General features: G+C 40.7%; 1 protein-coding gene across 4 annotated transcripts in view; it reads right to left on the bottom strand.

Moving 5' to 3' along the window:
* Nucleotides 1-14114, bottom strand: part of scn8aa (sodium channel, voltage gated, type VIII, alpha subunit a) — a 55339-nt gene that overhangs the window by 19254 nt on the left and 21971 nt on the right. For all 4 annotated transcript variants that reach the window (XM_044127861.1, XM_044127852.1, XM_044127876.1 and 1 more), the window contains exons 10-20: nt 13442-13645; nt 13084-13365; nt 11561-11842; nt 8138-8273; nt 7654-7892; nt 6287-6460; nt 5791-6147; nt 5230-5703; nt 3331-3448; nt 2508-2662; nt 1680-1853 (exon numbers count right to left, since the gene is read on the bottom strand). In XM_044127861.1, the coding sequence (XP_043983796.1) occupies nt 1680-1853; nt 2508-2662; nt 3331-3448; nt 5230-5703; nt 5791-6147; nt 6287-6460; nt 7654-7892; nt 8138-8273; nt 11561-11842; nt 13084-13365; nt 13442-13645 (2595 nt within the window). The remainder of the gene's footprint in view (nt 1-1679; nt 1854-2507; nt 2663-3330; nt 3449-5229; nt 5704-5790; nt 6148-6286; nt 6461-7653; nt 7893-8137; nt 8274-11560; nt 11843-13083; nt 13366-13441; nt 13646-14114) is intronic.

Below are 14114 nucleotides of genomic sequence, written 5' to 3'. Positions count from 1 at the left end.
AGAAAAATGTCTTAAAATCATCAAATATTAGTCCTGGAATAAATACAATTAAATCCACTGATTGGTGTGTGCAAAGTGGCCAAGAAATAGAGTTAAAATATTCTGTTGTTGACTTTCTGTCTTGACTGAGACAAGGAGCAGAGCAGTACACAGAGAGAGAGGACAGAGGCACATTTCAAACATCAGGCACTAACAGTTTCACAGAAACATGTATCTGACACTTCCATTGCTCTGAGCATGACTTGAATATGGCTGGTTTATCAAAAACCAATCAATAACAGAGGATCGTTTTACATTTTCTATAGTGTTACTATACCTCATTCATCATCTAACTCTTTTTGACCTGCTTCTTGAATCTAAGTAAAAAATCCAATGGAAATTTTTTCGCTTACGTCATTTAAAAATAATTTTATTCTGCAAAATAGATATTAAGAATGCGTGATATTGTTTTTCTGACACCTAAAAATCAAACTTGATCTGCTCAGATCAGATGACAATTGTCAGAAACTCGTCATTCATCCCTGGTGATACGTTAATGCTCAAGGAGCGGGGTGAGCATTTTCCTCCATTGTGGGATTTAGGTAGCAAGTAAAAAGACCACAACTACTTTTGGTGGTTTCTAAAAATGTTTTTCTTTCTTCACCTTCATCTTGAATCCTCATCTGTTGGTAATTGATGGAAAATGATCTCCTGATCACAGATAAGATCCAGTGAATCTTCAAGGCCATTTTTAACTGTAACCAGCTGAAGCCACAGTTGCTATTTCTATTCGACATGTCTGAGATTAAACAGGACAGGGTGTATGATTATTGCAACTAAATAAGAAATAATTTGGCTAAGCTGTATAGCAGCTGATTCAAAAACCTACATCACTACAAACCAAAACAAAAACTATTTTTTGTCGTAGCTGTTGCTTTAGTATCAAATACAATCCATCCTATAGCAGCACCACCATGAATAAGGTGGATATATTTAATAATTAATTATTTAAAAACACAGTAAAGAAAGCAATAGACATACTTTCCATAAACTCAGTTTTATGTTTTTCTGTATTTAATCAAGCCAAAAAATAAATAAACATTAGCACCTTCTTTTCAAGGCTCAGTGGGAACCCAGCACAAAGTTTTGTCAGAGCAAAAAATCTGTCTGAACGGACCTTTCCAAAATAAAAATATACACTGTGTGTATATTTTTGAACATATTCAAGCATCTCAGAGTGAATCCCAAAGTGTTGCTGGATGGATTTGTAAAAGGCGAAAGAGGCATGTGACATTATTCCTGTAGCAAAAGTTGCAAAACATGATGTTGTTATTCTACGAAACATCCTCTCACCTTGTGCAAACCATGAAGCAGATATTTATTAAATATCTTGACGTTTTAAACATAATCACACCCAACAGACAACAAAAGGGGCAACACATACGTAGAACAATGCAAATCAAATGCTATATAATGCATTTAATTTGATTTTAAACATAGAAAACAACCAAATATTTCTAAACTGTCACAGCAATACTGCAGCTACGATTTTGCTTTGCTCATTTACAGTCTATAGGAGTCTAACAGTGTTGTTGTTGTTGTTGTTGTTGTTGTTGTTGTTGTTGTTGGACCAGGGTGTGATTCAGCAAGTAACTACTCAAATGTTTTGCACACATAGAAAAATGAAGAGTTTGACTTACATCCACAATGAAGAAGTCCAGCCAGCACCAAGCATTGGTGAAATACTTGACAAAGCCATAGGCAACCCACTTCAGCAACATCTCCAGGATGAAGATGTAGGTGAAAACCCTGTCGGCGTACTCCAAAATGATGCGAATGGTCTTCCTCTGCTCAATGTACACATCCTCAAAGGCCTGCAGAAAAGCAGAAAAGTTAAGACAGACACGGCCATGACAGGACAAAAATAATTTACAGAATTCATTTTAGCAGCTCTTTTAGTTGCTTGAGCTCAAGCCTATTCAGAAATAGATACTTTGATTTACTCATGGGGCAATTCATCAGTCACAAGTACTGAAGGTCCTCCACCAACCAAACCTAATTCTCCATTTATCTTACTTTCACAAAAACATTAGAGTCTGATCAAAACTTTCTTTCTCATTTTTAATATAATTCAAAATTTTTGGAATTTGACATTTGGAAATCTTGGAAATCTCAGCATTAAGGAAAGAGTCTAGATTTCTTAAGCAAGACACATGGAGACTGATGCTACCTACACATGCTAATTGCTAATAATATTAAGAAGATGGCAAAGACAGTGTAAATGTCAATTTAATGCCTTTTTGTCGTTGATTTAAAGGAACAAAAAGTTCTTTTGTGTACAATCACGGCAAGTAGGCTAGAAATAAATATTCTGGCCTCTGTTTAAATTTTAGCAACTAAAGCGCATCCCAAAGAAATCAGAAAGCGGCCATCACTTGATTGGAGCTCCATTTACAGGTAAATTATACTAGAAAATTAAATTTCTTTGTTTTCAAAAAATGCAAAATGTAAAAACAAGGCCTCCTCACCAGAGCACCACTACTGAGGAGGATCATGAAGATGATGAGGGTCTCGAACCAGTTGTGCTCCACGATCAGGTAGCAGGTTTTCCTCAGGAACCACCAGTTCTTCCCCCAGCCCATGGTGATGTCAACTTCGCAGCATTTATATTTGGCCACGCAGGCTGTAAACACAAAGGGGAAGAAAGGGGAAAAAAAAGAGAGTCGAGAAATATTAAATGCAAAGTCCTGTCCTGTGTTTTGATCAGTGCCTAGAAATAGACATCTTCCTGGGCCTGAGTGAATACATATTTTATACCTGCTAGTTGTCTTCAATTTAAACCGTACCTTTAATATTGCATAAGGTTAACAGCCTTGATTGTGACATCTTAATAGCCAACATTTTTAAAAGCTGAAACTAAGTCTATTAAATATCTATTTTGGACTCTTAAAGTCCCTTAATTTTTTTCTGGACAAATGTTTCCTTGACAACAAAACCTTATTACCATGATAAATTTTGGAGGTGCATTTTGCAAAAATGTATACAATTGTGCTTATTTATCCTGAACAGGAAGCTTTTGAAGATATTTCCAGTTCAATTTGATTTTCACGGTTGCATTACGACTTCCTAAAGCAACTTAAGGTTGAAGGGAGAAACCATTTTTATTTTTCCAGGGAAGTTCTGCTTGTATAGATAAGCATCAGATGGACAGACAGACTGATGAGCAGTGACCACGCATGAATGATCATTGGTATTGGAATGCTGCCGGTTTCTATTTCCCTTCCAGCCAAGAGGGAAGCTGGTGTGGACTGGAGTGGAGGTAATGGAGTGCAGTGCGAGCAGAGGCCTCACCGTCTGTCCAGCATGACTCTGGTTCCAAGTATTCCTCCACCGTCTCCACCACCACCACCTCCTCTACGTCTGGCTTGATGTCGATGGTGCTGCCCTCTGACGAGCTGGTGTCATCCAGCTGCAGACAAGCAGACGCAAACTTGTGCAAAGATGCAACTAAACAACGCAATTATTGATGCACACAGACAGATTCAAATACAGAAGAAATCTCAGGAAGCTCTTGCAGAACTGTTAAGGAAATCTGCATTTATTAAGTATTTAAGTGGAAAAAACTGAACTCAGAAATTAATTTTTTTGTTTGTCTTTTTTTTTTTTTTTTTTTTGCAGTGAGCACCACTTTACAAACCAGAGCATTGGACATTATCCAGATGACCATTTAAATAGAATATCAAATGGCAGATCATTTGCACTGAAAGTTTTTTAAATGCATTTTATCAGGAAACATGTTATCCGTTCTTCTACTCTGTCTGCTTGATTCGGTCACAGAAGACGTTGCTAGAGTAATGGAGTTACATTAGAGTCTGAACACAGCACAGCAGCTAGCCACACCCAACCATTTACTGTCCAGAGTGAGAAGATTTCACTGTGAAGAGAAGCAGGATTATAAATAAAAACATCGGTTGGATCATTGCAGTGCCTTGAAAAAGTTTCTTCTCCTTGAACTTTTTCAATTATTTCATGTGACAACAACAAATTCTTTAGGAAAATAGCTCAAGCTCAGTAAGATTGGCTGGGCAGCATCTATGAACTCTAATATTTGAGTCTTGCCACAGATTCTTAATTGGATATGGGTCAGAACTTTTACTAGGCCAATCTAACACATGACATTGTTTGATCTAAACTATCCCACTACAGCCCTGGTCTCAAGTCTTTTCTCTTTCAACCTCAAACAGGGTTTTTTTTCAGGAATCCTCTGTATTTAGCTCCATCCATCTTCCCATCAGTTCTGACCTGAGTCACTGTGCCTGCTGAAGAAATCACTATATCATAACATTGCCACCAGCTACTTTCAAGGTGAGGATCTGATGCTGATCTGACCAGAACACATTCCTCCTCATCTTTCCTCTACATGGCTGGTGGCAAACTGCAAAGGAACATCTTATTTCTTTCAAGAACATCTTGTCATGCTGCTCTTTCATATAGTCTAGAATCATGCAGTGTGGAATTAGCAGCTCAGATTTTCCCTCCTGAGATGTAGATCTCTGCAGCTCCTCCACAGCACGACCCTCTTACTGACTCCTCTGATGGACCTTTTGGCTGTCCTTTGAGCTTAAGGGTTTCAAACCCCAGCCCCTGAAGGGCCAGTGTGCTGAAACTTTTAGTTGTGTCTCTGGTCCAACACACATGACTCAAAAGGCTGAGTTGCCCTCAAGGACTGGAGTTTGATAGTTGTGATTTAGGTGGAGCACAACTGCATTTCCAGGTTTGCCTTTCTTCTTCGATGTTCACATAGTTTTGATAGATTTGCCTTGCTCTGTGAAGTTTTACAAGCTTGGTGTATTGTTTTATAACCTAAATCTGCCGTAATCTTCTCTGTAGCTCTCTCTCTGACCCATCTGCTGTGTTTCTTGGTCTTCATGATCCTGTTTGTTCTCTAATGTACTCTAACAAACCTCTGAGGCTGTCACAGAACACCTCGATTTAGGCTGGCATTAAATTACACTAAGGTGGACTTTACTAATCAGGAGATATCTGATGCTGGATGTTTTTCAGGGTCATTGGAGTAAAGAGAATTGATTATCATTGCAAGGCAAATTTTTAAGCTTATTTCTTCATTTAAAAAATTGCCAATAGAATGCCAATAAATTAATTTCTAGTTGTAACATGACAAAGTATTTAAAAGTCCTTTTTAAAGAACTTTATTTCCATGGATTGTTGTATGTTTGACGAGTTACTAACCTCTTTGCTGTTCTCAATGTCTGACTCGCTGCTGAAATCCTCTGTGTTGAGGTTCTCAAAGTCAGACTCTCCAACAGCAATGGGCACGCAGACTGTTAGATTGGGGTTGTGGATGAACGACATGTGGTCCTCATCAATCATGTACTTGCCCACGCTGCTGCCGATCCCACTGGTGGTCCCATTTCCATTCTTGGCGTAATCCAGGTCACGTTTGATGTCGACCCCGGTGTGATTGCCAATGTAGTTCACCTTGGTGTCACACATGTCCTCCAGAGGCTTCTGCTCGTCCTCCATGGGAGGTTTCCGCAGCAGGCTCGCCACCAGTATGCGCACCTTGGCTTTTATCCAGGCAATGCCCTTTTTAATGCGCATGACCGAGATCTGGAGGTTGTTAGGCTCGCCGTCGTCATCTGTCGCAGCCAAGTTGTCTGCGCTGAACGAGCTCAGCAGCAAGGCAAGGAACAGATTCAACACCTTGGAACACACATGGATAAAGTTGATGAATGAGCATTAATTTTTCAATATGCGGCCACATAACAGCATACCAGGGTGGGCGCTTACCACCAGGTTACCGATGACCATGACCATCATAAACACGATGAGGCACATTCCCTGCCCCGCTACCTCCATGCAGTCCCACATGGTCTCGATCCACTCTCCACAGAGCACCCGGAAGACGATCAGGAACGAGTGGAAGAAGTCGTTCATGTGCCAGCGAGGCAGCTCGCAGTCAGCAGCAATCTTGCACACACAGTCTTTGTAGCTCTTTCCAAACAGCTGCATGCCCACCACAGCAAAAATGAAGACGATGATGGCCAGCACCAGAGTCAGGTTTCCCAAGGCTCCCACCGAGTTACCAATGATCTTGATCAGCATGTTGAGAGTTGGCCAGGACTTGGCCAACTTAAACACTCTCAGCTGAAGAGTGGAAAAGGTGGAGAGAAAGGGGGTGACGGGTGGAAAGATTACTCATCACATTGAAGTACAGTGATACTCTTACTTAAGGGATTTTAGAGAATGGGTGTTGCGAGGGGTGGGGGATAAAATAAGTATTCACCAATCGGAATGACCGCAGCACAGAAAGGCCTTCAACATCAGCCAGAGCCAGCTCCACTAAACTCAGGGTCACAATGAATCCATCAAAACAGTTCCAGGCCTCCTGGAAATAGTAGTACGGATCCATAGCCACAAGCTTGAAAAGCATCTCCCCTGCAAAGATCCCTGTGAACACCTACATGGTAGGAGACATGATTTGAAAAAATAAATGAGGCTTAGCAGCATGTTCTCAGGAAAGAGAGGTGATGGAAAGTTCACAAAAACCGCTTGGTGATATGAGCGCCATTTTTCTATTATTGTCTTGGCACAGCGGCCTTTTTTAAACAGTAAGTTGAGAGGAAAGAGGACAGAGAGAGAAGGGGAAGAGATAGCTCAAGATCAGGAGTCAAATTCAGGACAGCCTCTGCACATGATGGGCCTGCAACATGGTTTTCAGCTGCAGATTTAAGTGTTCCTGATGCGGTGGTGCCAGTGGTCCAGAAGTCACAACCATACTGGTTTCTGAATTTTCTTTTGCATCAAGAGTCCCATAAGTTACACCATCCCACTGTTTATGGGGATCCATCAGCCATGCACCTCGACCTCACTGTTAATAAAGGTGGTCAATTTTTATTGCTAAGGTGCCCACTTCTCTTCCAAAGGACATGGGAAAGTTGTTATAGTGTACGGCATCAGGATATCTTCGAAATACCTGAATATAATTTGTAACTGGGTCTTGCAGATTCGCCAGACAAAACTGATCTGCCATTCCCTAGACCAAACAGAAACCTGGAGAGAAGAGTGGAAACAGAGAGGACCCAGGACTCTGGATGATGCAGAGTGATTGTGCAAAAAAGAATGGCCAAAGATATTGAAAAAGACTAAGTGCTGTTCTTGTGCAAACTATCTACAGTAAGAGTAACTGAATGTAGACAGACAACAGGCTACCTATGCTCACATTTACACACCCTTAAAATTGCAAAGACTAAGCTGGAATAATGAGAGGTAAGATTTAGTTAAGCTCATTGATGTGAGTCCATAAAATATTAATACTGGCCTCCCAGTAGCTAGCCAAACAACAGAAAGACACTCTGTTCCCACTGCAGAAAACAGGATTTTCTTGTAATCAAAGATAGACAAAGGTCTAGGAACAAATGTGTGAATGTAAGTGAATAGTAGACAAATCCAGGAAAACTACACTCAGTTTGACATTGTTTTTTTTTTGGTTTTTGTTCTTCCCTTTTCTCTTTCAACTCTAGATAGACAATGAAAGCTGCTGCCAATTGCAGTCCAAAAATAACACCAATCTGGGAGCTACTGAGAAGAAGTTGAAACGATTCCTCGCGAGTGAATCAGATAACAAAGACAGAACAGAAAACCAGCACTCACCAGATTGCCTACAGACAGCATGTCCTCAAAGTCGGGCGTCATGGGGTAGTGCTCCATGGCCATGAAGAGGGTGTTGAGGACGATACAGATAGTGATGGCCAGGTCCACGAAGGGATCCATGACTATCAAGTTTACAATCTCCTTGATCTTAATCCACATTGGGGAGCATTCCCAGATCAGGAATGTATTAGAAAACTTATACCAGCATGGCGGACACTTGCGCTGAGACTCCTCCAGTTCTGAAGACATAGCGCGGATCATAGATCAAAACCAAACATAATGGCGTGCGAGAGCATACTGCATGCATGCAATGGTATAATATGATACAAAAAAATTGTATGCATTGTATGTATCTGGTATTGTTGGATTTGCAAAGCAGATAAGCAGGAAATTCATGTCAAAACTAGTCAACCAATGAGTGCAGCCCTAGTTAAAGAAGAATGAGAAAGAGCAGGTAAAATAGCTGGGTTAAAAGTGGCAGTACCCTCCGCTAATGTGTTGGTAATGACGCTCATGACACTGTTGGCCCGCTCTTTCCGCCCAAAGGAGGTATTGAGCTGGTCCACAGACACCATCAGGGAGCCCGACAGCTTCTTCTTCACCTCAACCTCAGTAGTCGGCTGTCAGGAGGAGAGGAAGAATCAAGCACCCATGGAGACGACATGAACCCCATCCCACATCACCACCGGTGGCCGGCGGAGGGAAGTGCAACACAGCATTGGTGGGCTAAGTAGTTGAGGATCAGAATTTTGGGCGGCTACGGGGGAGAGGGCCTGTTTGACGTTTTATGTCTGCGTATGCTGTAAATTCATGCAGGTCTCAGCCAAAGTGGGAGCAGTGGGCCAGGGCTATTTGACCTAATTGTGTTTGAATGCGATTGCTCTTCCAGATTAGATAATTAATGGGTTGTGAGATACTGTGCAGGGAGAACTGCTTCTGCATGAATGCATTATCAGTCACGTCATGCAATAATGGAGGCTTTGCTGCCATTGCAATATAATCAGTTATGGGTTTTCTGTAAAGAGTCTCCCAATTCTGGCCATTTCTATGTCACTTGCAAATAGATGCTGTTATACAATATCTTCTTACTTTGAATAATACAACTTATATTGCAACCATCAAGTCATAAGGCAGGTAGTTCAGATCCATCCAGTTGTCATGCATGAGCATGCTCCAAGTCAAAGAGAAGGAGAGGAGAACTACGGATAACATAACCATTTCTCTACTTTTCTACAACATGCTTGTTCTAATTTAGCTCTTATTTAAACCATGCTAACTAGAGGAAGGTGAAACTAATTTACTACTGTTGACCAGGGGGAGATTTTGGAAAACAGAGAAAGGTAAAGACAGACAAGGACAGCAGCCCTCCTTTGTTTTGTTTTTCGGTATTTTATGAAGGCCTAAGAGGATGGTGTGTGTGTGTGTGTGTGTGTGGGCGTGGGTGTGTGCGTGGGTGTGTGTGTGTGTCTGTCTGTCTATGTGTGTTACTTTTATATCTGCTTTGGTATAGTATAGGGGAATTAGAGAAGCAGATAAAAATGTATTTGGCTCTACAGTGCTGGTCCCCTATGGCCTCCGCCTCTTACTGTAGATCTACCCACACATAGCAGAGGACCTGGATGCCTGGAGGAACACATCAACACACTGAAGCACATTAACACATCATTAGGTAGTTTTTGCCAACAAAACCTGAGTGTTAAACAGAAAATTCATCCCATCATATGCATAAAAACTTTTTTTTTTCAACCAGGATTTGACCTAAGTGTTAGTTTTAGTGATTCTGTAAATGAACTGATGAATAAGATTTGATGACAATGCAAAAATCTTAATATATCCCTCTAAAGATGCTGTTTCCAATTAGTCAGACTTTTTTGTAAAAGACTTGTATTAAGTGTATTCATGATCCACACCTCTATGCATTCTAAAGATATTTTAAAGGTCTTTTTTTTTTACTTTGGCTGATTTGTTTCTCATTTTTAGTACAATACGTAACAATTTTCAGAGAAAAAGTAGCTTTATGAAGCCGCTTACCTGACCCACAAATCAGGACATAAAAAAAACAGCCAGTTTTTTGGCTGGAGCAAAAAACTTCACAAAGAACCAATTATAATACAAACAAACACCCCAGATTGAACCTTTCATGAACTGCTTTTCTGCTTGCCTATAGTCTATAATGGTCAATAATCTGAAGGTTAGTCGTAACTATAAATATTGATAATATGTTGACTGTAAATCTTATTTGCTGTTGTTAAAATAATAACACTTTAGCAGCTTTGAATGTGAAAACAGTAAGAACAACCTTATTATTTCTTGGCAACAGTACCCAATATCTGGCAGCACATCGGACCCAGACAGTCGCTCTTCTCGATTCTATCTCTGATGTTTGTGATTCTGAAAGTTGATGGACCAAATCCGTTCTACCTGCTTTTTCTGCCAGACTGACGTTGGCAATTAAAACTAAAGCTTAAGGAGAAAACCCCTTTTTCAATCTCTAAAGCAGTGGTTCCCAAAGGGTGGGTCTCGCGCCCTCGGGGGGGCACAGTGTCATTGCAGGGGGGGCACGGGAAGCAGTATGGATGAATGAAAAAGAAACAAAAACCAGTTACACAAAAAGTGTTTCCCTGTAAAGATGGTTTGTAGTTTTGTTGCAACCTGAAGTGTGAAATAAACTTCAGTGGAGTTTGAAAACAGAATATATGTAGGTTTCTATCCTCAGGTTGAACGATGTGTGTGCCCAGTTGATTTTTTTTTTCTTTTTTGGGGGGGAATTTTATTGTAATCCATAGGGGGGCCCAGAAAATCTTTAGGAACCACTGCTCTAAAGAGAATAATAATACCCACAATAAATGTTAGATCTTTAATCAGTCAAGATCATATTTTAAATGATTATTTTCTTGTCATAAAACTCTTCTAATCTATAAACATAGAGAAGAATTTTCCAGTACCTTTTTTTCTGGTTGTTTATTTGCGTTTCTTTTAATTTAGAGAGACGATTTAAATGTATTTTATAATAAATTGAATTTTTGATTACACTAATCACTAACTCTCATATCCTTGTTGAACACTTAAAGAGTTGTTTGAACTTAGTGTGTATTTTAAATAAATAGGAAATATGCAGAAATCCATCTAGGTCTTTTTTAAAAGTTCTCAAATTGGTTTATAAAAGTTCATTCACAGGTTTAATCCAATTATTATTATCACTTCAGGGAATTCAGACTCAGTTGTGTTCAGCCAGCCAAAGACACAATTTGTTCCTGCTTGTTTGGCTAAATATCTGAATTGTACTATCTTGACAGACACAAAATGGTAGTTAAATGACAGCAAAGTGATTCCCCAACAGCTCAAAGCTGAAAGCAGACTGAAAGCTCTTCTTTTTTTCCTACACTAATGCAAGCACAAAATTGGCTTTGTTATTGTCAACACTGGAAAGATGCCTGAGCCCAAAGAGAAACATTTAAAGCCTAGAGGGCACGGATACTGACCACTTTATAAAGATTACAGGAAAGTCTGAGTATTTGAATGCAAAGTACAAGGTCATTACTTTTGCACAGAAAAGTATATATTTAAGCATTCATTTCTTATGATAAAATTTATTGTAAGTCACTTGCAGACCCAGATTACCTAATATCTGAAAGCATGGTTGGCTAACGGCTAAGTCTAGTCTGAGTAATTAAATTAAATTTCTCCATCCTTTGCCTGCTGTTGGAGGGCAGCATACACTGCAGGGGGTTGGGGGAGGGCAGGCGCGAGCGCTTAGCCAAGAGATACATACGGACTTGCAAAGATGACAGTAGAAGAAAGAGAGCCAGAAAGAAACGTAACGGACGAGAGGGGGGGGCCATGCCTAGATAAGTCTACTCATTGACTTCCTTACACTGCTGTCAGAAGCTGCCTTATCTATTTTCACCTCAGGCAGAAGGCGTCCACCGGGCCCTGGGCCGATGAGCGACACCACTCCGTTGCAATCCACCGTGCTGTTCCTCTTCCCGTGGAAACCGGTGTAGCTGCTCCGCCGGTAGGGGCTGAAGATGGAGCCGCGGCGCTCCTCGCACTCCTCCACCGTGCTGTGCTCGTCGTCGGCAAATTCGGTCTCGGAGCCCATGTCCTTGCTGCGGCCCTTGAAGCTGAAGATGCTGCTTTTGCTGTTGTGACGGGAGAGGAAAGGCGAACCGGGAATGCTCAGGAGGGACTGGTCGGCGGAGAGGGAGGAAGAGGAATAATGATTAAGAATAAGATATAAGTTTTATATAAACTGTATGACACACAGGGTAGAGGTTTAGATTGCGTGGGTGATATATTTTTGTTCTTCCAGGATAGACAAGAGGTATTCTAATCAGGAAAACATACATGTTTATTCTTTACATTTTGCTTGAGGAACAGGTTTGGTTGGTGAAAACACTCAAAAATACAAAATTCAGGATTTGATAAAAGGCAAATATACTATTCATATCACTTGAACCTCTTTATATAACCATACATTTCTTAGTAATTTAAGATTTTAGGCAACACAAGGGAGAACTTTAAAGTGGAAGGACATTTACACCTACTATTCCTTTTTAGCAAATAAAAGTATAAATAATAAGTTGTGCATTTGCATTGTTTTATTTCAGGTGTACTGAGATGTTTGTGCTCGAAACTAGACCAGAAAAACTCAGTAAGATTTTATGTTTTTGCAGTGTGAGCTACAAATCTCTGCTGCTCCTCCAGAGTTACAAAGGGCTCCTTAGCTGCTTCTAAAAATCCTCTTTTAAGCTTAAAAGCTCTTAGTTTAGGTGGATGATGTATCGGCAGGTTTGCAGTATCACCACACCAGCTGCATTTATAATAACACATACATGGACTTACTAATTCTGTGTTTCCTGAAGGCAGCGGTTTGCATTGGATTTTGTGGTGATAATGTGACAAAGGATTAAAAAGCATAAAAAATGTATAAATACTTTTGAAAGGCAATGTAGGAACCAGTGGAGTTCAAATTAGGCTAAAATAAAGCAGCAGAGTTACTCTCTGAAACATGCATGATTTTGCAGTAAATAATTCAGAATCTGGACATGTCCTTCATCTGCAGCTAACATAAGGTTCATCATTTGAAACCATGTGAAAAACCACATCTTGTGCATTTCAAATCTTAAACTCTAATATCTATGTTTTAATAACAGACTTAAATCAATTAAATAAGCCGTGGGGAGCACAGAATGGGGATTCTGGGATATTGGTTGGTCTCCTTTTGTAAGATGAGCAATTTTATTGCATTTTCTCACACATCTATATTTTATATTTATCTTTATGCAGATGTATTTGTTTTAAGCCATTATAATTAAAGAATTCCTCGACAGGATGTCTATCCGCAGCCCGAACTGCTCAAAAGTCAGTGTAGAGTTCATGCTACATTAAAAATAAAGCAGAAATAGCTTTTCTGGGATTTTATTTCACCTGGTTCATAATGGAAGACTTTCGACCCAAGCGGTTATCAGGGAAACGGAAGCGGCTCCTCTTGCTGCCGTCGTCCGACTCTGACTTCACAAACTTCTCGCTGTCGCCTTTCTCCTTCTCCTGCTCCTTCTGCCGCCACTTCTTTTTGCGGTTGCGGCGCTCTTTGGCACTCTTGGAGCTGAGCTTCGACATCTCCGAGGAGCTGACAGACAGACGGCCTCCTCCGTCGTCCTCCACCGCATCCTCCGACACCGTGCCAGCAGAGGTTGCAGGGGGCGCAGTCTGGAGAGAAATGGGCAGTTAAGTAAAGCCTGAACAAATTAAACAAGTTAAAATTATGGTCTTGCAGAGATTTTACCTGCTCCTCCTGCTGTTTCTTGAGCTGCTCCAGCATGGCCTTAAACTCCTCCTCCTTCTGCGCGGCCTCCTCCATGGTGGCCTGGTTCTGCTCCTCGTAAGCCATGGCTACCACAGCCAGAATCAGATTCACCAAGTAGAACGAGCCCACAAAGATCACCAAGACGAAGAAGATCATGTATGTCTTTCCCGCAGCCCTCAAGGTCTGGTAGCAGCGAGAAGAGTTTGGAAAAAGGGAACATATCAGATCCATGGCATCTAATACGAGACTCATCCGAAAAATTAAACCGGCTGCTGAAAAGTGCCACAGACTTTTATGGGGATGAATGTTTACTTCTGTTGAGTCAAACATACTATATCACATATGTGACCAGGGGAAACTGAAGTAATCAGGAAAAAATAGCAGTAAAGATCAAGCTAATCTTTTGCCCTTTTGATTATTGGGCTAAATCTTCGGTTAGAAACTTTGGGACAACCTTTGAATTAGGCTTTACTCTGGAAAATCATGTTAAATCCCTGGTTTGGTCATGCTTCTGCCATCTGACAAATATTGCCAGATTGTCTCTCGTCCTGAGATACAAATCTTAATTCCTGCTTTTGTTTCACATCTCTAAATTATTGCAATGCGTTTCACACATGTCAACCCAAAACCTCCCTAGACCGACTCCTGTCTG

The sequence above is a fragment of the Gambusia affinis genome, linkage group LG01, assembly GCF_019740435.1.
Source record: "Gambusia affinis linkage group LG01, SWU_Gaff_1.0, whole genome shotgun sequence".
Taxonomy (NCBI): Eukaryota; Metazoa; Chordata; class Actinopteri; order Cyprinodontiformes; family Poeciliidae; genus Gambusia; species Gambusia affinis.
Note: the sequence above shows the minus strand (reverse complement) of the source record. Positions and strands in the feature narration are given on the sequence as shown.